This window comes from Podarcis bocagei (genome assembly GCF_964188305.1).
Source record: "Podarcis bocagei genome assembly, chromosome: 6".
Classification (NCBI taxonomy): Eukaryota; Metazoa; Chordata; class Lepidosauria; order Squamata; family Lacertidae; genus Podarcis; species Podarcis bocagei.
This window is the reverse complement of record NC_138130.1, coordinates 29,372,916-29,397,866: the sequence shown is the minus strand read 5'-3', so window position 1 is coordinate 29,397,866 and position 24,951 is coordinate 29,372,916. Positions and strand designations below refer to the sequence as shown.

The following is a 24,951-nucleotide window of genomic DNA, read 5'->3' as shown; positions in this document are numbered from 1 at the left end:
GTCAGGTTAGAGCAGAGGCAGAGAACCATACGGTGTAAGCCAGCTAACGGTTTCACATACTACTGTGCAGCAACCATGGATGCTCTGTGCACCCCACTATTGTGCCGGTGTTTCCTAATTGACGGGGGGTGGGGGAGAAATCATGGCATTTCCTAAATGTAGATAGCAGCTATGCACTACTAAATACACTGCAAAGCACTAGGAAAATAGTAACACCATCTAAGCAAACTTCTCAGAAAGTGCAGTTTGTAAGACTGCTCTCCTAAGCTGCCTTCAGCATAACCTGCTTTAATGTTCCATTTCCATTTTATTGTAATATGTTGTGTACATGAAATGAAAAATGTGCTATTAGAGAGGAACAGGAGACAAAACCTTGCCTTAGAAGCACTCATTTATAAAATGTCAAACATTTTACTCCATTCTCTTCAGTAATCTGTTCTTAAGTAGTACAAAAAAGAGAACTCTCTGAACTCTCTCATCTCAGTGTTATTTAAGAACAAGATGATTTATTTAGAACAAGAGTGGGAGTTGTTAATTATATGTTTGTGAAGTTATTGCTTTACAAATTGCTTTTGTTTCCACTCTCTGTGTTGACTACTAAGCAATTACAATTTAATCAAAGAACTTAAGGGATTGGACTTGAAGCAAGTATGTTCTACTTCAGTCTCATTGATATTTGTGTGATTTGAAAAGCTAGCTGTGACGAACTTTTCCTATTGATCGCAATGGAAACTAAGTGTTACTAACTCACTCCAGCCCTGACCTAGCTGCCAGCCTGCCCTGCTCCTGCATTGTCCGGGTAATTGGCAAGAATGCCAGCATTTGGAAAGTGGTACTGCCCCGCAGGTTGGCCATTCATGAGTTGGAGTCTAATGACATGTAGAGAGCCATAGCTTCTCCATTTGTATTTAGAGGCATAGCAAAAACTCATTGTAGTACAGTCGTACCTTGGATCCCGAACGCCTTGGTACTCAGACATTTTGGCTCCCGAATGCAACAAACCCGGAAGTGGTTGTTCCGGTTTGCGAACATACTTTTGGAACCCAAACATCCGACAGGGCTTCTGCAGCTTCTGATTGGCTGCAGGAAGAAGCCGTGATTTGGTTTTCAAACATTTTGGAAGTCGAACAGACTTCCAGAACAGATTCTTTTCGACTTCCAAGATACAACTGTACTGTGTTTGTGTGTGACTATGCCCTAATAAAAGGGACATGGCTGGCACTGTGGGTTAAACCACAGAGCCTAGGGCTTGCCGATCAGAAGGTCAACGGTTCGAATCCCCGCAACGGGGTGAGCTCCCGTTGCTCGGTCCCTGTTCCTTCCAACCTAGCAGTTTGAAATCACAAGTGCAAGTAGATAAATAGGTACCGCTCTGGCGGGAAGCTAAACGGCGTTTCCGTTCACTGCTCTGGTTCACCAGAAGTGGCTTAGTCATGCTGGCCACATGATCCGGAAGCTGTCTGCGGACAAACGCCGGCTCTCTTGGCCAATAAAGCGAGATGAGCGCCGCAACCCCAGAGTCGGTCACGACTGGACCTAATGGTCAGGGGTTCCTTTTATGCCCTGATAAACCACAGCTGTAGAATCCTAGTAACTCTCAAACACCCAGGAAAAGGTCAAAGAGTAATAACATGGGGAAATTATGTAATGACTGTACATTATGTAATGCCTTTCTTTAAAATTATTGCCTTGATTGCAACACTTACATATTTTCCTCTCTTTGTGTACAGGATGCCAGAAGTAGCATGAGAGAAGCTTCATAGTAGAGCGTTATGAAAATATATTATGGAGCTGGGATGAAGAAAAGGCATAACCACAGCTCTGCCATTCTGAAAAAAGTATTATCTTTGGGCTATCATGGACACCTTGAAATGATTCATATCTTCTATTTTGCACAGATAATAGGTTGGGGCAGAGAGGAACAGTGTAGTGTGTCTCTAAGTGAGCAACGCAACATCTACATTAGATTGACAGATTAAATAAAGCCCCCAAACTTGGTAATGGAAAGATGGCGGCCTTCAGAAGCTGGTAGATCTGGAAATAAGGTTCTTCAATATTATCTCACTTACTATGATGTCAGAAATTAATGCCAGCTTGACAGTCAACCTCAGCACATCTACAGATGAGCCAAGAACTGGCCTCTCTAGAACAGGTCACACCATTGTGGCAGTTTTTCTTGGGTTCATATTGCTTTTTGGCTTCTTGAATAACTTGATCGTCCTCATTCTCTTCTGCAAGTTCAAAACCCTGCGCAACCCTGTGAACATGCTGCTGCTGAACATCAGTGCCAGCGATATGTTGGTGTGCATCTCGGGTACCACATTCAGTTTCGTATCCAACATCTATGGCAAGTGGATTGGAGGGGAGCATGGCTGCCGGTGGTACGGCTTTGTCAATTCCTGTTTCGGTAAGAGTTTGGAAGCTTACGTTTCACTGCTTTGGTAACCCATTCAAAGCTGTCAACGTTTCCCTTTTTTAAAGGGAAATTCCCTTATTCTGAATAGGATTCCTCGCAAGAAAAGGGAAAAGTTGGCAGCTAGGAACCCATTTCTACAAGAAGATTATTCGTAAATAAATCCTGGGTGGTATTCAACCAAGTATTACTCAGAACAGACCCATTGAAATGAATGGACCCAATTCAGTCATGTTCATTAATTTCAGTAGTAAAACTTAGATGAATGCAAACCATTATTCTCTCCTAGGCTGGTTAGATGTTTGTAGCTCAATCCACATTTTTATTCTAAGCTCTGAATCACACATCTTTATTGGGCATAATTGTCCTGATCATAATCTTAGGGTTGAATTATGTGTTCCATAGCACAGGTGGTTTGGGGAAAGATTATTCCCATTCTGGGGTTTCAGATAGTTTTGCTTTTTTTGGTGCTGCTGGAGTTGCAAGGAAGGTTTCATGGACACGTGAAGATTTAAGCACTTGCATTCTGCTTACTGCTTGTCATTGGCAAATAAAACACACACAATTTTGTTTCGTCCTGAAATATGTCGGCTTGGTGACTGTTGAACCAATGAAGCAGGTGTCTGGTTGCAAGTAGCCAATGGCAGGATGGTTTTTCTCTCGCTGATTATCACACGCTTATTGAATCCCCACTTCAGGGTGAGCTCCCGTTGCTTGGTCCTTGCTCCTGCCAACCTAGCAGTTCGAAAGCACGTCAAAGTGCAAGTAGATAAATAGATACTGCTCCGGCGGGAAGGTAAACGGCGTTTCCGTGTGCTGCTCTGTTTCTCCAGAGGCAGCTTAGTCATGCTGGCCACATGACCTGGAAGCTGTCTGCGGACAAACACTGGCTCCCTCGGCCAATAAAGCGAGATGAGCGCCGCAACCCCAGAGTCGGCCACGACTGGACCTAATGGTCAGGGGTCGCTTTACCTTTACCTTTTATCATGTGGTGAAGCAATGGTTTCTCCACAGCTTTAGCAGCCACATAAGGAAGATCCACATAAGGAAGAATATGACTGTGTGGTAGTAATAAGATTGCATGGGCTACAAGAGTGCATTGGCTACCCCCAACATCTGCACATGATGCACATAGATTTTTGCTACACACATGCAGATATTCTGTGAAAGGGCTCTGTCTGCATACTGATACATGTCCCATGGAGGACCTTTGTGTGCATATATCAGTAGACACATGGAATCCATCAGTAGTGGGGGACTGGCAGTTTTGCTTGTTGGCGCACGCAGGGTGGTCTACCCTGCATAGTCCCCTCATGCATTATTCCAACAGCAATCTCCCCAACAGCAACAGCTTTATTGCTAAGATCAATCTATAATAGCAGCATAACTGACTGCTTTTGTACAGGTACAGCAACAGCTATGGTTAGAACAGCAAGATAATAGATCCTTATTATAGTCTCCCTTCCCTGCTGTTCAGGAAGTAGCAAGGAGCCTCTTCGTAAGAAATTATGGGTTCCCCTCTGACTTATGAACTGATTTTGTCCTGCTAGTCGCAGCTGCTTCCATAATCTTCCATTAAGTTAACAGTCCTTCTTACACCAAAAGGGAAGACTTCTATGGAGACAGACGCTTGCTTCATTGGTTAGGAGGCAGGTTTCCCAGTCCACCTTCTGGCCCAATGCCCTTGCACAATAAAGCAGTTAATAAAACAAAAAAGATTCACCTCATCTGACTTTGGTTGGAAGCAGAATCCACCGGGTCAGACATGTCCTGTAAAATGTGTGAACAGGGTGATTAAGTTCTTTTACACAAGTTACTGAAGAGTATGTATCGCATTCCCACCCGCTTTGCACATATAACTCATGAATGAACAAAGAAAATGAAGAATGTTGAATTGCCTCTCTTCCATTCTTGGTATCCCTCCTCTTTCAACAATGGTGGTAACCTGGTAGCCCCCTCAGATGTTGCTGGACCGTAGCTCCCACTAGCCCTTGTCAGCATGGCTAATGACCAGGGATGATGAGGACTGCAATCCAGCTACACTGGGAAGGCCATCCTGTCTTAATGTGTAATCTAAAGTCGACCTCTTGGAGCACATGCCCATTAGACTTTCTTTAATCCACTGCCATCAAACAATAACCTCTTGCAATTTGGTCTGTACTAATTTGTACTTGCTATCTAGAAATGTAGGCATTTTATGCCTGGTTCCTCTTTTCTGCCCACTTCCACTGATGCTAGGAAAGACACTCAACACACCTGTCTTTGTAGATCAAAGCATGACACACTTGTCAATTCAGCTTCAAGAGGAAGAATGTAATTTGAGAAAATTCTCAGCCACGTAATTCCAAATTACCTGGCATTCTTCTGCCTGATATTCTTCATCTTGAACAAACTATATCATACCTGTCAGATGAATGAAAGTGTGGTTCATACTGAATGTTATAGGGTGTTTGTTTTCTTTGTGGGCATAAATTATTGTGAGAGAAGAGAGAGATCTGTGAAAGAAGCAGTTGCTACTAGTGAGGTTTAACTCCTCCCCTGCTACCTTGAGCTGTGATATGATGCCCATTTACCTAGGAGGATCAAACCCTATTGAAATGAATGAGGCTTACTTTTCAGCAAACAGAAATAGGACTGCTGTTGCATAGTATATAGATAGGTTCTATTCCTATGGCTTCCATACTTGCCCTCTCTCTGCATGCTGCTTTTAACATTCCTGTCACATAAGTACAGGGGTGAAGGACAATAGCACAGTGGCAGGTCATGTTATTTGCATGCAGAAGTGTTCAGGTATATTCTACAGTCTCGGATATTTCTAGGTAGGGTTAGGAAACACTCCTGTCTGAAACCCTGCATTGCTGCTTTTACATGTGCAAATGACAGAGGCTTATCAGCGGGTCCACACCTCTTAACTACCCCCAGCACACACTTGGGTCTGGCTGTTTCCCAGTTCTAATTAAATCCTATTAAGCCCAAGCATTTAGCACTCACAGATCTATAACAGTCTCTTCACTTGGAAGCAAAGTTCCTCGGCTTTCAGTGGGGCTTTCCTCTCTCTTAGTAAAGGTGCTTGGGATTGCAACCCCAGTTGTAAAGCTGCATGGGGATTCATACCCAGCTGCTTTGTATGTCACTCCCACCTCTTTTGCACTTATGTAACAAAACAAAAGACCAAATGAATGGGAGCCCTTTTTCCTGTCCTCCTGCTAGGTTGCTTGATCACACTCTCCTGCTCTCTGTGTGGCCTACAAGCAGTACTTTTTCTTTCGTGGAAAAGAAAAGAAAAGAAAAGGAAAGGAGATGCCAGTATTCTTATACAGTGGTACCTTGGAAGTCGAACGGAATCCGTTCCGGAAGTCCGTTCGACTTCCAAAACATTCAGGAAGCCACGGAAGCCGCGTTGGACATTCGGGTTCCAAAGAACATTCGCAAACCGGAACGCTGACTTCTGGGTTCGCGGTGTCCGGGAGCCAAAACGTTCGACTCGCAAGGTGTTTGGGATCCAAGGTACGACTGTATTTATATTAAGTGTCATGCGTTCTAGAACAAAATGGCTGCTATGGGCAGCAAAGAAGAAGAAGAAGAAGAAGAAGAAGAAGAAGAAGAAGAAGAAGAAGAAGAAGAAGAAGGCGGCGCTGGTATTCTGTATTGGGTTACACAAATCTTATGTAGCCTGAGAAGGTGTGGCTGCTGTAACAGTTATTTGAAGCTGTGGATGGTCCCTTTAATCAGGGGCATCATGTTCCACTTTGCTGCTTGAGGTGGGACAGGAAGTGCTACCCTGCCACTGCTCTGCTGCCGCACTGCCTCCACAACTCTGCCCTCACCCCTGCACAGTGGCGGTATTAAGTGGCGACAACAGCAGGTTCTGGAGAGATCCACAAAGCCTTGTACTGTATTCATTAATGTCAAAAAGAAATAAGACAATATGGAATTATTGTTTCTCAGCCTTCAATATTGACCTGAATTATAAAACCGAAATAGTTTTCTTGTTTTTATTTATTCATTTATTATCCAGATAACATTGGGAAGTGTCACTGTTGCCTGAAATATATAATTTGTGTCCCTGTGAAATGCATAGTCCTAAGTAGCCTTGAGTCAGCATTCATGATAGCATTTCTGGACAGCTGAACCTTTAAAATTTTTTTATCTTAGTTTTAGTGTGTTTGGCCTTATATAAATGAAAAATCCTTAAAATGGTACAGAAGAACACAGCATCCCGTGATAAATAAAAGGGGGCATAACTAGAGAGAAGTTGCTTGGCTATTTTTAGAGGAGGTTTTAATAAACGGAAAACAGATCCAAACCTAGGCAGTGTTGGTTCTGTGCAGAATAATTGAAAAGAATCTACTTGGATGTTTGCATTTACTGTATATTCTGCAGAATCTCCTTTGGATAAGACATCTGTTACAATTAATGTTCTAAAGCAAATCTCAACTTTTAACAAGTAGCAGACCTTCTGTAGTTATTAAGGCAATTTGTAAGAACATGAAGACCATAATTACCAATTGAATGATCGCAAAATTAATTCTAGATAAATAAGTTTCAAGGACAAACACACTCTTTAGCTGTAACCAGGGCTTTGACCTTCAGTTGGATAGTTTTAATTTTAGAGTCTTTGGATCTGGCCTATTTAACCAGGCATTGTGATTAATAACACTTTCATAACTGGAGTTGATGAAGAGCCTTGTTCCTATCCCTTTCAGCTCCAGATATACGTTCCTTTAAATAGTAGGTAACCTTGATTTTGGTGGAATCAATCTGCCCTTTTAGTGTGTTATCACCTTAAAGTCTAAATTTGCCTTAGTTTTAAAATAAAAATCCAAGTACTTTATCAGAGTCCTATCAAGAATGCAGAAGTAATTCAGGAATTTAAAAAAAGGACAAAACGGGAGGGACTAACCAGAATAAATGAAAAACACAATAAGCGTTTAGAACTGATGGTATATTTTTATGAGAGACATATGCTGGTTTTATAGTCATGTCCCCTTTCTTGCTATTGGGTGTGTGTGTGAATTTTGCCCCCTTTACCCTATAAAAATGTTTGTGCTCAAGCGTTTAATGGGGAAAGTCAGGAAAGGAATCTGTGACCTTCTAAATATAAGGCACGTCCATGTTTATTACCGTATTTTTCCGTGTATAAGACTAGGTTTTTTAACCAAAAAAATAGGTTTAGAATTGGAGCTCCTCTTATACATGGGTAGCGCTGAGGGTTTTTTTTTCTTCTTAATTTGGAGTCCCCCAAAATAAGGGGCGTCTTATACATGGGGGTGTCTTAGAGATGGGAAAGTATGGTAAGTTCTGGCCCTCCTGCAAAGCTGTGGTCTTTTCTGTAATAGCCAAAATCTCTATGGAGGCACATGGGTGCTAACTCGCCCCCCCCCCCAACAATGTGGCACCAGGTAAAAACATTTTTATTCTCCAGGACATAGGGATAACTAATCATATTGTTACTCAATTTGGGCTTCAGGGTGCATGTTTTGTAATTGTTGTGTTGATATTGTCCAAGCATGTTAGGGATGGTAGGGAAATGTCACTTGAGGTTATTGATGTCATGGACTCCTGACTGGATAGTAGCTGGTGTCACTGATGACAAATAATCGCCTTACACACAAACAACCCAGTGGCAGTGCAGGAATTACTTCCATGGACAGTCTTAACCTCTCGTGTGAACTGGATATTGCATGTAACACCACTCTGACAAGCCACTGAAATTCCCTTCAAAATCTCTCTATATAATAAAAATGAAAGAATGTCATCATGCAACTCCCTTGAAAGGGGGGGCTAATCCCTGGATTTCCATGAAGTCAGGGTGAGGCAGGGAAGCAAAAGTGAAGTCAAGTTGTACAACGGCAGTGGCCAGGGCACAGGAGCAAGAAAGGAGAAACACTGAGGGGGGAAAGTGGTTTGATTAAAACGACAGCAGAGGTTTGAGTAAAGTACAGTCATACTTCATGTTACGTTTGCTTCATGTTACGTTCTTTCAGGATACGTCCTGCGGTGACCCGGAAGTACTGGAAAGGGTTACTTCCGGGTTTTGCCGCTCGCGCATGCGCAGACGCACAAAGTGCCGTCACGCACATGCGCAGAAGCAGCAGTTCGCAACCTGCCTATGGACAGACGCACCACTGCGGGTTGCACTCTTTTCATGTTGCGAATGTGCCTCCGGAATGGATCTGGTTTGCAACCAGAGGTACCACTGTAGAGATGAAGAGACGTTGAAGTTTTGTTTTCAAAAGAGTTTTAACAAGTTTTAACTTTCTCCCCCGCTTTACTCAAACTTCTGCCATCATTTTAAAATGGCTACTTCCCCCCTTTCTATGTTTACGTAGACTTATTTTGATCTTTTAAAGACCTTCAGCTCACAATTAAGCTATTAGTATGCTACCATGTGCATTGTGAGATACATTACACTTAGTTGAAATCAAAGGTTAGCGATTAGTAGCATTTAAGAAGCTTTCATTTCCCAGGTAATTTAAGTCACTTGTTGGCAAAGTGACTGTTCTTGTCCTTCTCCTGTCACTTACATGTGTCCAGTTATCAGCGTAACCTAAAAGATCTTTTATGCCTGGCAAGTTTTCTCATTAAAAAGGGGGTGGGGGAAGGGGGAAAAACACTTATTTAAGATGGGTGAAGTTGATAGCTGGTGGGAGTTTGCTCACACATGTTTATACTTCAGTGACTTATTAATGAAATAAAACGTAAAAGCCTTACCCTCCACAGGGAAGTTTTATGGGGAAAGCATAACTTTTTAAAATTTAAAACTATAGCTTCAAATGTAATGCTTGAACTCCCAATATTTAACAAAGCAGGTTATAAACAATGACAGGGCTTTGTCCTCAAGCATATTTAGAAACCCTTAAGGCCTCTAGTTTGTTGTTATCTATTATCATATACCCAGGAGGTAAAATGAGTTCAAATGTTTACTCCAGGATTCTAAATTGGAATACTTGGAATGTGTTGCTAATGAACTTGTGCATGGAAAAGGAGCAGAAAATGATTGGTGCTCTTTAGACAATACACATTTCAAAAAGGAACTTCCTACTCTTTATGTCCTGGTCTAGCTACACCACTTAACCATAGCTGTCAAGTGTCCCTTATTTGGCGGGAAACTCCCTTATCACAGCGCCGTGTCCCGCTGCTGTCCCTTATTGATGATGTCCCTTAAATTTCCCGGGTTTCAAAGGAAGCAGCTTCTCTCCCTCCCTGCCAGCCAGGGAGGAGGGAGGCTCCAACTGTGTTGCTTGGCTGCCTGGCCCACCCCCCTCCGGCCTCCTCTCACCAGCCTCGGCCCCCGGGAGCCCCTCCCCGCCGGGACTGAGGAGCCTTGAGAGGAGAGCGAGGGCAACAATAGAGAAAGCAGTTCAGAGAGAGGAGGTGGAGGTGGAGGGGTGGGCAGTTGTTCCAAGGGCTAACCATTGAGGGGGAAAGTGGAGGAAGGACCGCAAGTGCTTCTCCCATAGATTTGTACTGGTACTAGCATAGATGGTCTGATTTGCAGGTTTACTTCGGTCACGATTCCCCCCCCCCTCCTGCCCCGCCTGATGGAACCGAGAGCTACAGATGGAGCATGAGAGAAAAGATACAGAACTGCAGCAGCATCTTCGTAGCTTGGACTTTGTTTTGTGCGAAAAGTGGTTGCTGCTTGTAGTTATTTAATTGCAGTGTTTCATCAGCTGGTGTCTTGAGCAGCAACCTCTGGAAACGAAGGGCTAAAAACCGGCGGTGCTCTCCAAAATTATCAGGTCCTTTTTAACTTCGTATTTCAGCTGGTTGACTAAAATCCCTTATTTTCGAGGCTGCTGGTCCCTTATTTTCAAATCTGTAAGTTGACAGCTATGCACTTAACTCTGCCATAGGTGTGTCCCTGGTTCTAATCTTTCACATTTAAATATTTTTCTAAGAACCGATTTGCAGGCCATTCAACCAGTGGTGACAGTACAGTAGAAACTTGTTTTGCTAATGGTAGAATCGTGTCCAGCTGAGTTGTTTCAAGTGGAACTGAGGCTGCCCATGGTCTTAAAACTGTGGGAATGGTGCATCCAAAATACTATTCAAAGGTTAATGCTGTAGCCTAGAATCTTGTGGTGTCATATATATACTGAGGCAGTATATGTGTGCGTGCGTGAGTTTTAATTGTGAGAACAGCAAGTGCTTAGTGTTATGCTGCTACCTGCCTCAGAGCGAGTCTGTAAATATCAGTCCAGTCTCAGATGCAAATTCATGGAAATATGTTTCAGTAACGTAAGTGTCACCTGCCTCTCTTATACATTCAGTCTGACGAGAGCAAGTACAGCAATGAAAAGTCATATGTCATTGTGGCGATCACACAGGGTCCCCGGACGTTTGACGATCTATTGATCCCTGTGCCACCACTGTGATTGCTTTCCCGCTGCCACCAACCCGTTTCTCTCGGGTACACCCAGAGTCCAGACAGTTGTTAACATTAAATCAAATAAGCAAGTTTATTTTATAAGCCTTAACAAGTTTATGGTTTCAGATAATTTTTCTTGTCAGTTTCTTATCCTTAGTTTCTATACCGGCCTATACCTTCCTAATAACTCCTAACTGATTATCCCAACTGTCTATCTGACGACTCCTATCAGTTTCTCTCACTCTCTCACAACACAACTCGATCAACCCACAGACTTATCCTCCCTCTTCCTTCTCCAACTCCCAACTGACCTCCAGACAACTCCAACTCTAACTCTAACTCCTCCCCTTGGGTTCCCACTGGCCAATCACTTCACACCCATTTAACCCTTTCCTTAGGACCCAGCATGATGTCACCTAGGAGGGCAAATGCCACAGTCATCTTAAATTTTAAAAGCAAGCGTAGCGTGGTTTTTGTAGGAGAAAAGAGAACTATTAAAAAAGGGTCAAACGACCCGGGGCAACCTCCACACAACTTTGCAAAGTATAATTACCACGTTTGTGTGAGGGGGAGTCCATGGAGTTGGAGGTGTCAGTTGGCTGTGATGATTTTACTTGCTAATTTGCTAATGTAGCATCACTCCCATCTGCTCGGATATGGATTCCTCATGCTGTTTAGGAAACAGCAGTGCAGTGTAGACAAAGCCCTGAGCTGTCAGGGCTGGAAGTTAAACCGAAGCAAAAAAAGGAATTGAAATCATAAGTCACATACTCTGTAGTGTACTCCAAGGCTGGAGGTGGTGAACCACTTTCGACTAGAGGACCAGATCCCCACGTGGAGAGCCCTTCTGTGGCCCACTTTAGTAGGTGTGCAGCTGTGGGCCCCTGTCAAGCACATCATATGAATGAATAAATATTTGCGCCAGCCATCGGCCATAGCAATAAAACAACAATACGATATACAAAGAATAGAAATAAAAAGTGAATTACCGGTATATAAAATTATAAAAGTGAATTATATAAAATTATAAAAGTGAATGATATAAAATACATTTTAGGGTTTTGAATCAATAGTCAAATAGTAAATCTTATTCTAATTGCCCCAACTTGTAACCTTTGCTTGCTGTCACCTGCTCATCTTGATCTGCCAAGAGAAAGGACACTGTGGCAGTGGCTGGATGACCTGGAATGGACATTAAGAGGGGTGATGACCTTATTCCTCAAGTCTGTATAAAGAGTGCACATCATATGTCATCAGGCATTGCCCATCAAAGGAAGATTCTTGCTTTGCAATTGTTGGGTTATAACTCCTGTCTTCCTTGGCCATTGCCTATGTTGACTGGAGCTGATGGGAGCTGGACTTAACGACACCCAGAGGGTCACAGTTTCTCCATCCTCATAGAGTCTGCATTTAGTTACTGCACTGGTGGTGGTGGTGGTAGTAGTAGTAGTAGTAGTAGTAGTAGTAATAATAATAATAATAATAATAATAATAATAATAATAATAGACTAGCCTCTCTTCTATGTGTATTGTTGCACCTGGCATTGTTCTGAGGACTGCTGGGATGCAGAAACATTTAGTGGTGGTTCTTCCATTTTTTAAAATATAAAATCCAGCTGTTATCCGGATCTGACTATTTCCATCTTGGAAATAGTCACTATTGAATTGAAGCCACATTCTTTTTTTCTCTGTAAGCACAATCCTCTAAATTTCTTGGCATACTTAGTGAAATACTTTTCCTTTGATAAGCATTTTTTTTCTTTTTCTCTTCCCCTAAGTGGACGTGTCTTGGCTGTTTACATTGGTATTTTCCTAAACATCAAAGGGGACAAATCTTATGTAGAGGTGGCAATGCCTTTGTAATTGGGGCATCATTAAACGATTTCAGGTCAATAAACAACAGCATTTATTGATTTGCAGACAACACTACAATTACGCACTTGTATAATCCATAGCAAACCCTGCTAGTTTCCAAATGCTTCTTGTCTGCCTGTTATAAAAAAAACAGCAACTTCTCATTATATACCAGAGGACAACCCCAACTCACCCATGTACACATCAGCTGTGTGTAAATGTCAATGTTGCTGTCATTGTATATGCATTTCAGTGCAAACAAGCAAACAAACTTTGTTTCAATTTAGTGGATTAAAAATTAGCTTCTGGTAAATTTGTAGCCTGCTTTGGCCATTGTACTTATTCTTATGGTGGGAGCCCCAAGTCCATATCTTTCAATCTATCCCTGTGTCCAGGACACAGACAAAGCATGAACTTGGCAGCCCACATGATAACATCTGTTGCTGGAACACACCACAAAGGGGAAACTGTTTGAATTCTCTGCCATGTAAAAATAAAAGGAGCATTCCTATACATACTTGTCAAAGAAGGGGAAACAGGGCAGAACATGTACCTTAACAGTAGTTCACAGCTTTCTTAATTCTACATTCAAATATTTGATCCTTCACTGCAATCTGTAGGGGACAGCCTTGCAAATGATAGATCACTTGGAGCTTCTGATTGTGGACAGCACCCTTCAGAGCCCAGCTCTCCCTCTCTCAAACTGGAAACGTTGCAGGTCCCATTGCTACATCTGTTGCTCCTCCCAAGCATCTTTTGTGCCCCATTTTGGCAACTGAACAGCTTGCTGCTACCCCTTTGTTGGATCTGTCCCAGAAACCTCCCATTGCTGACCCCAGTCTTCCATTATAAGATAAAGGGGGGTGAGGCCATCTTGCCAAACACTTTCTGAGTTTACTTGTAGACATATCTGCTCTATATGCCAAACTTCAGAAGGTTAAAGTGTCTAGATGCTAGCCTAAGTCAGAATGTTTTTGGGCCAAGGCCTGGTTTGGATAATAATAATAATAATACAGTTAATAATAATAGTAGTAGCAATAATAATAATAATAATAATAATAATAATAATAATAATAATAATAATTTATTTGTGCCCCGCCCACCTGGTTGGGTTTCCCCAGCCACTCTGGGCGGCTTCCAACAAAGACCAAAAAGACACTAAGATTAACCACTATGGCAGTCCCTTTTTCTTTGCAGAAACCCTATCTTACAGATATCAAATCACAGGCTTGGAGAGGAACCCAACGATGGCATCTAGACAAGCCCCCCTCCTTTCATGACTCATGGAAGTGAAACCCAGTAATAAGATACAAGATATAAGATAAGATCATATGCTCACACAATACTTTTCTGCCATTAAGAAAGTAGACTTCTAACCCCAATAATATAGACTAGAACTCAAGCTGTTCCACTCATACCTGTAGGAGGAAACCATCTGGGTTGGGCGGATTGTATGATTACTTCCCACACTAGCACAAGCCATCACCCAGGAAAGGAAGATATAGGCATAGGATCCACATCTTCTGTAGTCTGTATCCTCCTGAGAATATCAGTCACACTGAAATGGTTGACTCAGGGCCATGGTCATCAGAGGATAGCATAGTCATCTGCTTACTTAGGCCCGCATTCTTAATGCTCCCAGAAGCTTCCTGGCACCACCGCATGATTGCCAGCTGCCCGCTTCTGTCATTTTTCTTCCTAACCCCCAGGGGATGAGTGAGCAAATGATGACCATGAAAAGCTGAGTGCAGCTTCCATTGGTTCTTTCTCACTTGCCTGCCAGCACTCTCACTGGCAGTCCAGCTGGCAGGGATATTGTCCTGTGTCCTGATGAAAACTTGGGAAATTGCTTTAAAGCAGTCATCATGACTTTACAAAAAATCTATTCAGATACAGTTGTCTTTACCAAAGGGAATGTATTTCCATTGAGACAGAGGCAGGAGTTTTGAATATTTTCTTTGAATAATTATGAGATTGCCAAAAGCTTTAAAAGCAGATCTATACTATACTATACTATACTATACTATACTATACTATACTATACTATACTTTATTTACTGTACTGTACTGTACTATTTGGTTCCAGCATCTGTATGTCCTTTGGTGATGAGGAAGTGACCATAAAGATCAATGGAGACCAGGAAGTCAAGTTCCCTAATCAGCTTGGGGTGAATTTTGCAAAATTATTCTCAGTGGAGGGAGACATCGCTGTAATAAATGTCAAGTTTGAAGTTCAGTCATGCCTTTTTTGTGTGTCTATAGAAGGGAAAACGGAAAATAAAATGTGTTACTTGACCTTGTTTGCCTTGCCAGCTTCTTCCTATTGAGGGGAAATTATTGGTTTGTTTTTGTTCTTATTATGTATTTTTGTGTTTTCTATATTGTAATTTTATGCTACGAACTGCCCTGAAAGGCGGTATACAAATTTAACTAATAATAATAATAATAATAATAATTCCCCTTGACATTCTAATCATGCAGAAAATGGTATTTCGCTTTCTGCCCTTTAAGTCTTTACGTCATATGAAATAACACAAAGTGATTCTCTTAATTATTTTTGTCCCCACTTCTTTCTCGTTGCAGGCATTGTGTCTTTGATCTCGTTGGCCATTCTGTCTTATGAACGTTACAGCACCCTCACCAGTAAACGTGGCTCTGACTACCAAAAGGCTCTGTTAGGAGTTGGGGGCTCCTGGCTCTATTCTCTGGTCTGGACTGTGCCCCCTCTCATTGGCTGGAGCAGCTACGGGCTCGAGCGGGCAGGCACCAGCTGTTCCGTCCGATGGACCTCTGAAACACCAGAGTCAGTGTCGTACATCATCTGCCTCTTCATATTCTGCTTAGTCATCCCCGTAATAGTGATGATATACTGCTACGCCCGCCTCTTTTATGATGTCAAACAGGTAAGTGCGTCACAGGCGTTATATGATATCTCTGAGGAAGGTTGCGTTTCGGATACGTGCCCTCTAATATACATACGTCAAAAAATGAATGGAAGGCTTTCAAAGATGGTAGATTTCTCTCATTTCATATTCGAAGGCCCTAATCCTCTGCACACTTACTTGAGAGTAAGTCCCCTATACTTAGTGGCATCTCTGTTTATTACAGTTCTATCCTATCCTCCTTTGAGAGCAATTGTCTCCTATCTAGGAAGCTTTCAGGGCCATAGCTACTTTCCCTCAGTAGCAGAGCTGCATGTCTTCATAAATTGTTTTCTAGGAACATAGGGCAAAAAGATTAATGCATTCTAGGGTTTGGGCAAGATGGCCCTCGTTGTCCCTTCCAACTCTACAATTCTGTGATTCTATGAAGCTGTTTTACATCAGGTGAGCCTCTTGGTCCATCCACCTCAGTACTGTCTACGTTGACTGACAGTTACTATGGGATAGACACATAATATTCCCAGCCTTCCCTGGAGATTCCAGGGATTGCCTCCATCTGAATCCAAAGCAGATCCTTTATCTCCTGCTCCTTCAGGGTAAACATTTTGTTGGTTTCTTTAAAATATTTATATCCCGGGCTTGAAGGTAAACTCATGCAGTTTGGTTCTGAGTGCAGATGAAGAAAAGACTTGGCTCCAGGAGAACACCTAGGCTGTTCCTCTGACCAGACAGGGTAACAATAGCATCTTCTATGACAGGTAAACTCACCAAGTCCAGACCATCAAACCTTTCCATCAATGAATAGGGGTTATCTGTCTTGGACACTGATGAACTGACTGAAAATGGTTTAGGTGGAATAATGAATTGAACTGGTAATTATCCATTGCTCTCCATTAATAAGATGGTTTTACCTAATTTGTAAATGGATGAACCAACTTCAGCATCATTAAGGGTTGTCTGCAGGATTGATTAGCTTTAATGAACCAGGCGCCTTTTGATTGTCCTCACGGATCTGACGAGTTGACAGTATTTGTGATTAATTTGTTATTTAGGATTGCACTGCTAATTACTACAGTGTCTACTGAGAAGTAACTCCTTCACTTCAATGGAACCAAACGGGGTTAGGATTGCAGCCTAATTTATTCTACCTTGATTAATGAGATTTATGATGTTCTTGAACTCCAACTCCCATCAACTCCAGCCGACAAACCCAGTAGGGAGGGATGATGGATGCTGTAGTCAAGCAACGTCTGGAGGGGCACCATGGCAGCTACTCCTGCATTTTATAATTTCTGCAAAAACATATACAGCAGTTAAACTTTGCTTATGCTCTGCTCTTTCCCAGGCTCCATCACATGTTAGGTGTTGGCTGGATATTGTGATGTTGCTTTAGAATTAGAACTTGGAGAACTCTCACGCAAAGGACAAAATTTGGAAGGGTTATGCATGTATTGATTGTCTGGAGAAGTCTTCAGTTTTTACTTATTCTTCAGTATGGTAGACATCTCCTGGCTTTCAGTGATGTTTTTCTCATTTGAAGCCCCGAGAGTCCAATTTTAGTCAGGTTCTAAGTACTTGAGTAAGCAGGGTTGGCCTTTGCATGAGATTTTTGAAATTAGGGCTATGAGTAATGCTAGATGATATATTTGATTTCAGGAGCTAACTCCTGGAGGATTCCTGTCAGAGCAAAAGCTATTACCTGAATACCTTCAAGAATTAAATATTTGCCCAGTAGGAACCTACAGTATTCACAAAGCGCTCTAACATTTCAAAGACAAGATTGTAGGACATTAGGATCTACTATAATCAGACTGATTATTCTGGATTGTTTATTGCTAAGTCATATGGTGTTTATTTCAAGGGAAATCATAAACTTTGTAAAACTGCCTTTAAAAAGGGCAAAACTAGAATTAAAACATGTGTATAGCCTTTATAACGGATGTGTGTATTTTGTACACAACTATTTGCACCATGTTCCATATGGCGATAGCCAAAATAACAGATTTCAGTGGAGCTACTCAGTACATCTTAATTTGAAATCACTCACAGTATCTTGTGAGAATGTGGCACAGAATTCTTAACAACGGAGTTTAATTGTTAATTAAGGCTGTACTCCCAACCTCATTTACCGGGGAGTAAGCCCTGTTGAATTCAACAGGATTAGGATTTACTTATGAGTAGGCTTGGTTAGAATTGTGGAGTTAGCCATTTCAAAATTCCATATTCATTAAAAAAAACCTTTTACTTTTGTTAGAAGTCTCTCGTGTATACTGTGCACTTAAAAAAATATCTGGATGTGTACAACAATAAGGAAATCCATTTCTTATTGTATACTGTATTTGGCTGAATGCAAAGAGAGGTTGTCTTCTCTAGGGGTTGTTTCTTACTAAAGGAAAGGGGACTTTCTGTCTGGTGCCACTCTTCACAGTAGAATGCACAAATAACACATTAATGTTCCATGTACTAGGAAATGACATCTCCTCTGGCTTTATACTTCTGTCTGTGTACTATATGCCATTGACCCAAGCCATAAACTCCTGCTGATGCTTCCAGTATGATACTTCCTTGTATCTGTTAGCCACAATTTATGTAAAGAGCTAAAGGGGCAGAACAATAATTCCACAGGAAAATTACCCACAGAACAGTAAGCAAAGAAATTTGTTCGAACTTTCTAATGTTTGAGTGGCAGCAATATTGGAACTTGCGCTTAAATGCAGATGAGGATTCCTCACCTCAAAGCCCTTGATCCCTTAACTTCTCAATGTTTCATGTCATCTTAGGAACCCTTACCTGTTACCACACACAAATTGCTTGTTAATATAAAGACATTTCCTTTAAATGGAAATATTCTCTTTTGGATATACAGGTGAAACTCGGAAAAATAGAATATCGTGGAAAAGTTCATTTATTTCAGTAATTCAACTTAAAAGGTGAAACTAATATATGAGATAGACTCATGACATGCAAAGCGAGATATGTCAAGCCTTTATTTGTTATAATTGTGATGATCATGGCATACAGCTGATGAAAACCCCAAATTAACAATATCAGAAAATTAGAATATTAAATGAAATCAGCAAACCAAGGATTGTAAATGGACCAATATTGGACTTCTGAGAAGTAGAAGCATGCATATGTACTCAGTCCTTGGTTTGGGCCCCTTTTGCATCAATTACTGCCTCAGTGCGGTGTGGCATGGATGCTATCAGCCTGTGGCACTGCTGAGGTGTTATGGAAAACCAGGAAGCTTCAATAGCAGCCTTCAGCTCTTCTGCATTGCTCAGTCTCATGTCTCTCATCTGTCTCTTGGCAATGCCCCATGGATTCTCTATGGGGTTCAGGTCAGGTGAGTTTGCTGGCCAATCAAGCACAGTAATCCCATGGGCATTGAACCAGGTTTTGGTACTTTTGGCAGTGTGGGCAGGTGCCAAAGTCCTGCTGGAAAATGAAGTCAGCATCCCCATAAAACTCGTCTGCGGAAGGAAGCATGAAGTGCTCCAAAATCTCCTGGTAGACAGTCGTGTTGACCCTGGACTTAATGGTGTTGGTCCATTGTGCTCCATTGAGTCCAGGGTCAACACAACCGTCTACCAGGAGATTTTGGGGCACTTCATGCTTCCTTCCGCAGATGAGCTTTATGAGGATGCTGACTTCATTTTCCAGTTTCACCTTTTAAGTTGAATTACTGAAATAAATGAACTTTTCCACGATATTCTAATTTTCCGAGTTTCACCTGTAGTCTAACAGCTGCTGTACGGAGAGATGGGGGGGAAAGCTGGTGGTTGTCTCATGCTGGCTATGTTTTTACCTGGAATATTTCATCTCTGCTTTCTAAAGCTATTGTGATAGTACCTGCTGCTTCAGGTCTCAGAGGCTATCTGAGCTGAATCCTGATGGCTTCCTTGTGTTCCTCACTTTTATCTCCCTTAGAGACCTGTTGCAGTTGTTTCACCTGTCAAAAAGAATCTAGGGATGTCTTGCTGGAGGCACATGCTTAGGCGCATCAGAGAAAGCCTCTCTTTTCCTTAGAGGGAGTAGCTGAATACAGACACAGAAGGAAGCACCGTAGGATTGCATCTGTTTAAAGGAGCTTGTATAATCTTACTTGGCAACCAGTTGTTGCTGGGATGGGAGACCCGGAAGGAACTTCATTGTTTCTTGAGCTTTGGTTGGATGAATGCGTTGTGACAGGATCCCCAACCCTGGGACATCCTGATAGTTTATGTCTCTCTGGGGATAAATGCATCTATTTTGGTTTGTGGGTAAATGGATTTTTTTTTATTTTGCTTCAGGGCAAATGCAGAATTCTGGGTGGGCCCAGAGGGAATTGTGCCTCTGTAATGAACTCTTCTTGCAAGCTTTATTTGTAAGGGGGCCCAGCTATGTTGCTTGTAGCTTGCCCGCTTTCGCTGTGAGCACTCAAACACTGAATTCAGGCCAAGTTTGAAGACTTGTTTACTCTGTGCCTCTCACTCTATAGTGCCCAATAGTGCCTCAGACACAACAAGAACCTTACATATATAACAGACTTGGGTGCCAAGTTAGAATGGCTGTGTCGCTAAAATAAGACTGCTCAGAAACAAGAGGGAGCATACTTGCAGTAAACCGTAGGGTTTACAGTGTTGTCAGAACCCTAGGATTTACAGAAGTATTACAATAGTTGGGGGAGACTTCACGAGGCAACCCGCCCCCCCCATCCAATGATGATAGGAATTTTTTAATGTCTGGTGTTTTATTGTATTTTAATATTTTGTTGGAAGCCGCCCAGAGTGGCTAGGGAAACCCAGCAAGATGGGTGGGGTATAAATAAATCATCATCATCATCATCATCATCATCATCATTACTCAGTGGCCATGGAATGCTGAGTTTCTTTGAGTGAGGAAGGCACAAATAATCAAGAGACAGAGGGAAAGTGGGACTAGAATATCCTGAAAGGGGAAATGGCTAGATAGATCATTGAACAAGAGTACATTCTGCAACGTTTTGTCGCAGTCCCCACTTGTTCATGCTTTCCTTAACAAGGCTCAGGCCAATTCTGAAAGTCACGCACCGACAAAAGTTCTTGTAAGTAAGCTGATTCTGTGATGTTCCAAAATGCTTTGTCGTCTGATGGATGCTGGTAAGCACGACCCCAGAAGGCCCAACGTGAGGAGAGTAGGTGTGATGTGAAAGTGCTTGCCTTGCGATAATTACGAGTCAACAGTGTGAGCCCATTCAGGGTGACTGGTCTGGGTCTCTCCCCTCATCAGTAGCTGCTTTCACCTTCTCAGAATCCACAGATGGTGGAACGGATAGTCAGAAACAGTTGCTTTATACATCTCAGGTTCAATCCCCAACATCTCCCAGTAGGTCTGGGAGAGACTCCCTGTCTGATACCCTGGAGAGTTGCTGCAGTCAGTGTAGAGCAGGCATGTCCAAACTTGGCCCTCCAGATGTTTTGGGATTACAGTTCCCATCATCCCTGACCACTTGTCCTGTTAGCTAGGGATGGTGGGAGTTGTAGTCCCAAAACATCTAGAGGGCAAAGTTTGGCCATGCCTGGTATAGACAGTACAGAAACAGATGGAACAGTGAGTCAGCCTAGGTGTTAGGCAGCTTTTTAAGGTAAATATTAATATATGGTTTGGGGAGTGGGCATTCAGGCAGCAGTTTCCTGTTTGCAGTATGAAATGTTAACATCCATTGTACTGGGCAAATGAACATACCGTATTTTTTGCTCTATAAGACTCACTTTTTCCCTCCTAAAAAGTAAGGGGAAATGTGTGTGCGTCTTATGGAGCGAATGCAGGCTGCGCAGCTATCCCAGAAGCCAGAACAGCAAGAGGGATTGCTACTTTCACTGCGCAGCGATCCCTCTTGCTGTTCTGGCTTCTGAGATTCAGAATATTATTATTTTTTTGTTTTCCTCCTCCAAAAACTAGGTGCGTCTTGTGGTCTGGTGCGTCTTATAGGGTGAAAAATACGGTACTTGCTTGAGTTGGTACCAGTTTTTTTTTTTATAAAAAAGAAAAATAGGTACCAGTATGCAGTCCCTCTACTTAGACATTGCATCTTATTTATTAAAGACATTTCAAAGAGTAACCTCTATAATTCAGGTCAGGGATAGTCAATTTCTGTACATCAGGGTTGTTGTTCAGGCACTGATCTGTGAGCTCTGCGCACACTTGTCAGGCTCTAGAATGTTGCTACCAATTGACAATATCGACTTAGAAGTTACATAACACTAATTAGGAGCTGTATGAGATAGTAGTACAATATGATTCACACGTGATGATTGATTGGTTCTTCAGCAGCTGTTTTCAAGGACATTTACGTACAGAACTCCTAGAGAGGGACCATATTAACAACTTTTAAAGAATATTTTATTTTCCTTTCAAATTAAACTGAGCAATTAACACACACACATAACCATTTAGTAGTGCCCTGGGGATCTATTTGGCAGCCAAGTCTGACCATCCATTGCTCAGATTCTAAAGCGTTCCAAGGCGAAGAGCAGCTGATTCAAAGGAATTCCATGCCAAAGTGTGCTCCAAAACAGAAAATGATGCTGCAGTCCTACGCACAGTTGCTTAGGAGTAATCCCCATTTAATTCAATGGGATTAGCTTCCAAGTAGGCATGCTTAAGATTTGCCCTGTAAGCTTATTAATTAAAAGCAATCTGGAGTACCAGGTATTTTGCGGATGCCATGTGACATCCAATTTTATTTTAACTTTGGATTTGTTTCAGGGGTGAGGCAGTGGAGGTGCTTAAAACCAGGGTCTGGGAGCAGTTAACGGCCAATAAATTGCAAGAAAAGCCCGCCTGAGGCACCTGTCTTGTTCTGCATAATGATAAGTGTGGTCCTGCTTGAAAGAACAAGGGTCTGACTGTTATGTATTCAGTGGTCTGTGTTTGCCTGAGCTTGAGTCTGGACTAAGGATTCTGAGCCCCTGTGTTCTGATTCGATTCATGATATCCAATCACAGAACATTTCCGGATTTGGGCCTCTGCCATTGGCCCTTAAACTCTGAGTCATGATTCGCAGCTTGGAAGTTTAGACAGCCAATCATGTTGGGAGTGGCCCAGGCCTTCAGAAATGTATATAAGCAGTTGCTTTGCCCCTGTTGTTTAGTTCTGTTTGTTCAATAAAGGTTCTTGCTGTTATCACTGTGTCTTGCCTCGTGGGAACCCACCTACTGACCATTTAAATTGACTTGCTATACTTTGGATATTTTGGACGGCTTACTAATAAGGCACTATGTAATTTTTACCAGGTTGGAAAAATACGGAAGACTTCTGCCCGTAAAAGAGAATTCCACGTCCTCTTCATGGTGATCACGACCATCATCTGTTACCTGATTTGCTGGATGCCCTATGGAGTTATAGCTCTCCTTGCGACATTCGGTAGACCAGGCTTGGTGTCCCCAGTAGCAAGCGTCATACCATCTATTCTGGCAAAGAGCAGCACCGTCTGCAATCCAATCATCTACATACTTATGAACAAACAGGTGAGCATTACAGTTAAGGCAAGCTGTCTTATGTAAACGGAAAACGACTTCTGTGCTCCCAAAGTAATATTCCTTTGTTTGAGGACTACTTAGACTAAGAGTTATTAGCATCTGAAGCAGAAAATCCAAAATGGAGGACTTTCCCCCCAAGGTAAGGTAAATAATTTCCACCTTTGCTGGTGCTCAACAATTTGCTGTTTTATTCGGTGGCTGCCTCGCTCTGCCTAATGGGATCGACTTTTGAGTAGTTATGCATAGGATTGCACAGTTAATAGATTAAAACTCACAGGACAACCAAGATTACTTTAGTTGGGCGATAAGCTCAATAGTTATTTTGACTAGTAATTAATAGCAGTTTGGGGGTAGAGTTTTGGGGGTGGAATGAGGGCGTGGGCTGGCCCCCTTGTGCTAAAATTATGGTTTTAACAGGGGTGGGGTTTTAACTTGGGTGAGTATTGTTTTATTTTGGAGGTGATGTTCTTTGTTTTTAAATATTATATCTTAATATGTATTTTGTATTTGTGATCTGGGATACTGTTTAGGGGCTTTTGTTGGGGAATGTATTTACAGTGGAACTTCGGTTTTCGAGCATCTCGGAAGCCGAACAATTTGGAACCTGAACACCGAAAACCCAGAAGTAATTGTTTCCATTTTCGAACATGCCTTGGAAGTCAAATGGCTTCCAAGGTGTGTTTTTCATTTTTTCCCATTGACTTTGCAGCCAGCCCATTGATCCTCGGTTTTCGAATGTTTCGAGAGTCGAACGATCTTCTGGAATGGATTACGTTCGAAAGCCAAGGTTCCACTGTATTAGTTTGTATACGTTAGTATTGTTAACTGTTTTAGTTGTTTTCATAATCAATTTTGTACTTTCAACATTGTAACTTTTATGTTGTGAACCACCCTAAGACCTAATAACGATTCATTGCCTTTAGAATAGGCAACCTGATGAATTTCTTTAAAGTGAGATAGAGAACATTTGTTTTGTTTTGTTATTGCTTTCCTAGATTAATTGGCACAAAAGTGTTAGGGATGGAATCTTACGGTGGGACTCTACCTTGATAAGCACGTGTCATGGGCGAGAATGGCAATCTCAGTATCATCCTGTGTGTCCTGGCAATTCTGGGGGAAATTGTAGTAGCAACCTGCTCAAGTGCACTGTTTCCCTCACTGAGCAAGGGACAATTTCTTGGCCCTTGAGAAGAAGGGTTGTGATGAGGTGATGTAGCTACGAGAAGCAACTCACCAGGTGTGGTGGTGGTGCTATGTTAGCTTCCCTGAAGGTGGGGTTCTGTTCCTCACTGGTAGGGAGATGGGCGAGGTGGTGGGAGTTCTGTGCAGTGCAAACCTCCCCTTTTCCTGCTCCAGAGCTACTGATGGAGTTTCTAAGATAACTCCCACAGGCCAACGCTGCGGCTTCTCCCACTAATATATTAAGATATCGCAACACTGTCAGAGTTGTGCGTCAGGCTTGTAATGTATGCTGTGCTCATCTCTCTGAATCACCTCTTTTCACACCACAGGAGTTTCCACAATAGGAAATTCGTCTTTGTCATCATAAGTGCTTGTACTGACTTTCGGAAACTTGGAAAAATGCCTCTTCGCAGACCCATGCTTGTTGTTTTCCCTGAACATCATGGAAGTCTCTTGTGTCATTCTCCCTGCCCAAGAGCAAAAGCATTGAATTCACCATTTGCAGATTAGGGATACATTGTGATGTTAAATAATATACCTTCAGAAAATTAGGTACATGTCAGCATGTCACATGCTTAAATAGGCAAGATCTAACTTGCCAGTGGAAAAGTGTCATCCTTGAATGGTGCCCTCTTGTGACTCTTTGTAGAAATATTCTTTGGTTCTCGTGGGAATGCCTCTTAAAAGCATTTTCTTGTTTGGCTCTAGGATCTTTGAGGAAACTTAGGATTCGTCCAAGTGAGT

The 24,951-nt window shown here is 42.1% G+C and overlaps 2 protein-coding genes across 12 annotated transcripts in view; one reads left to right on the top strand and one right to left on the bottom strand.

The window, feature by feature from the left end:
• LOC308589380 (parapinopsin-like) overlaps positions 1–24,951 on the top strand; it is a 46,811-nt gene that overhangs the window by 5,696 nt on the left and 16,164 nt on the right. The window contains exons 2-4 of the mRNA XM_081198572.1: positions 1,731–2,407; positions 15,225–15,544; positions 22,780–23,013. Coding sequence (XP_081054698.1) covers positions 2,071–2,407; positions 15,225–15,544; positions 22,780–23,013 — 891 coding nt within the window. The 5' untranslated portion in view covers positions 1,731–2,070. The remainder of the gene's footprint in view (positions 1–1,730; positions 2,408–15,224; positions 15,545–22,779; positions 23,014–24,951) is intronic.
• Positions 24,379–24,951, bottom strand: part of ST6GAL2 (ST6 beta-galactoside alpha-2,6-sialyltransferase 2) — an 80,600-nt gene continuing 80,027 nt past the window's right edge. For 6 of the 11 annotated variants that reach the window (XM_081198415.1, XM_081198416.1, XM_081198419.1 and 3 more), the window contains one exon: positions 24,554–24,674. In XM_081198415.1, the coding sequence (XP_081054541.1) occupies positions 24,569–24,674 (106 nt within the window). In that variant the 3' untranslated portion in view covers positions 24,554–24,568. Of the gene's footprint in view, positions 24,675–24,951 lie in introns of all 11 variants that reach the window. The other 5 variants (XM_081198421.1, XM_081198411.1, XM_081198417.1 and 2 more) reach the window with 1 other exon arrangement.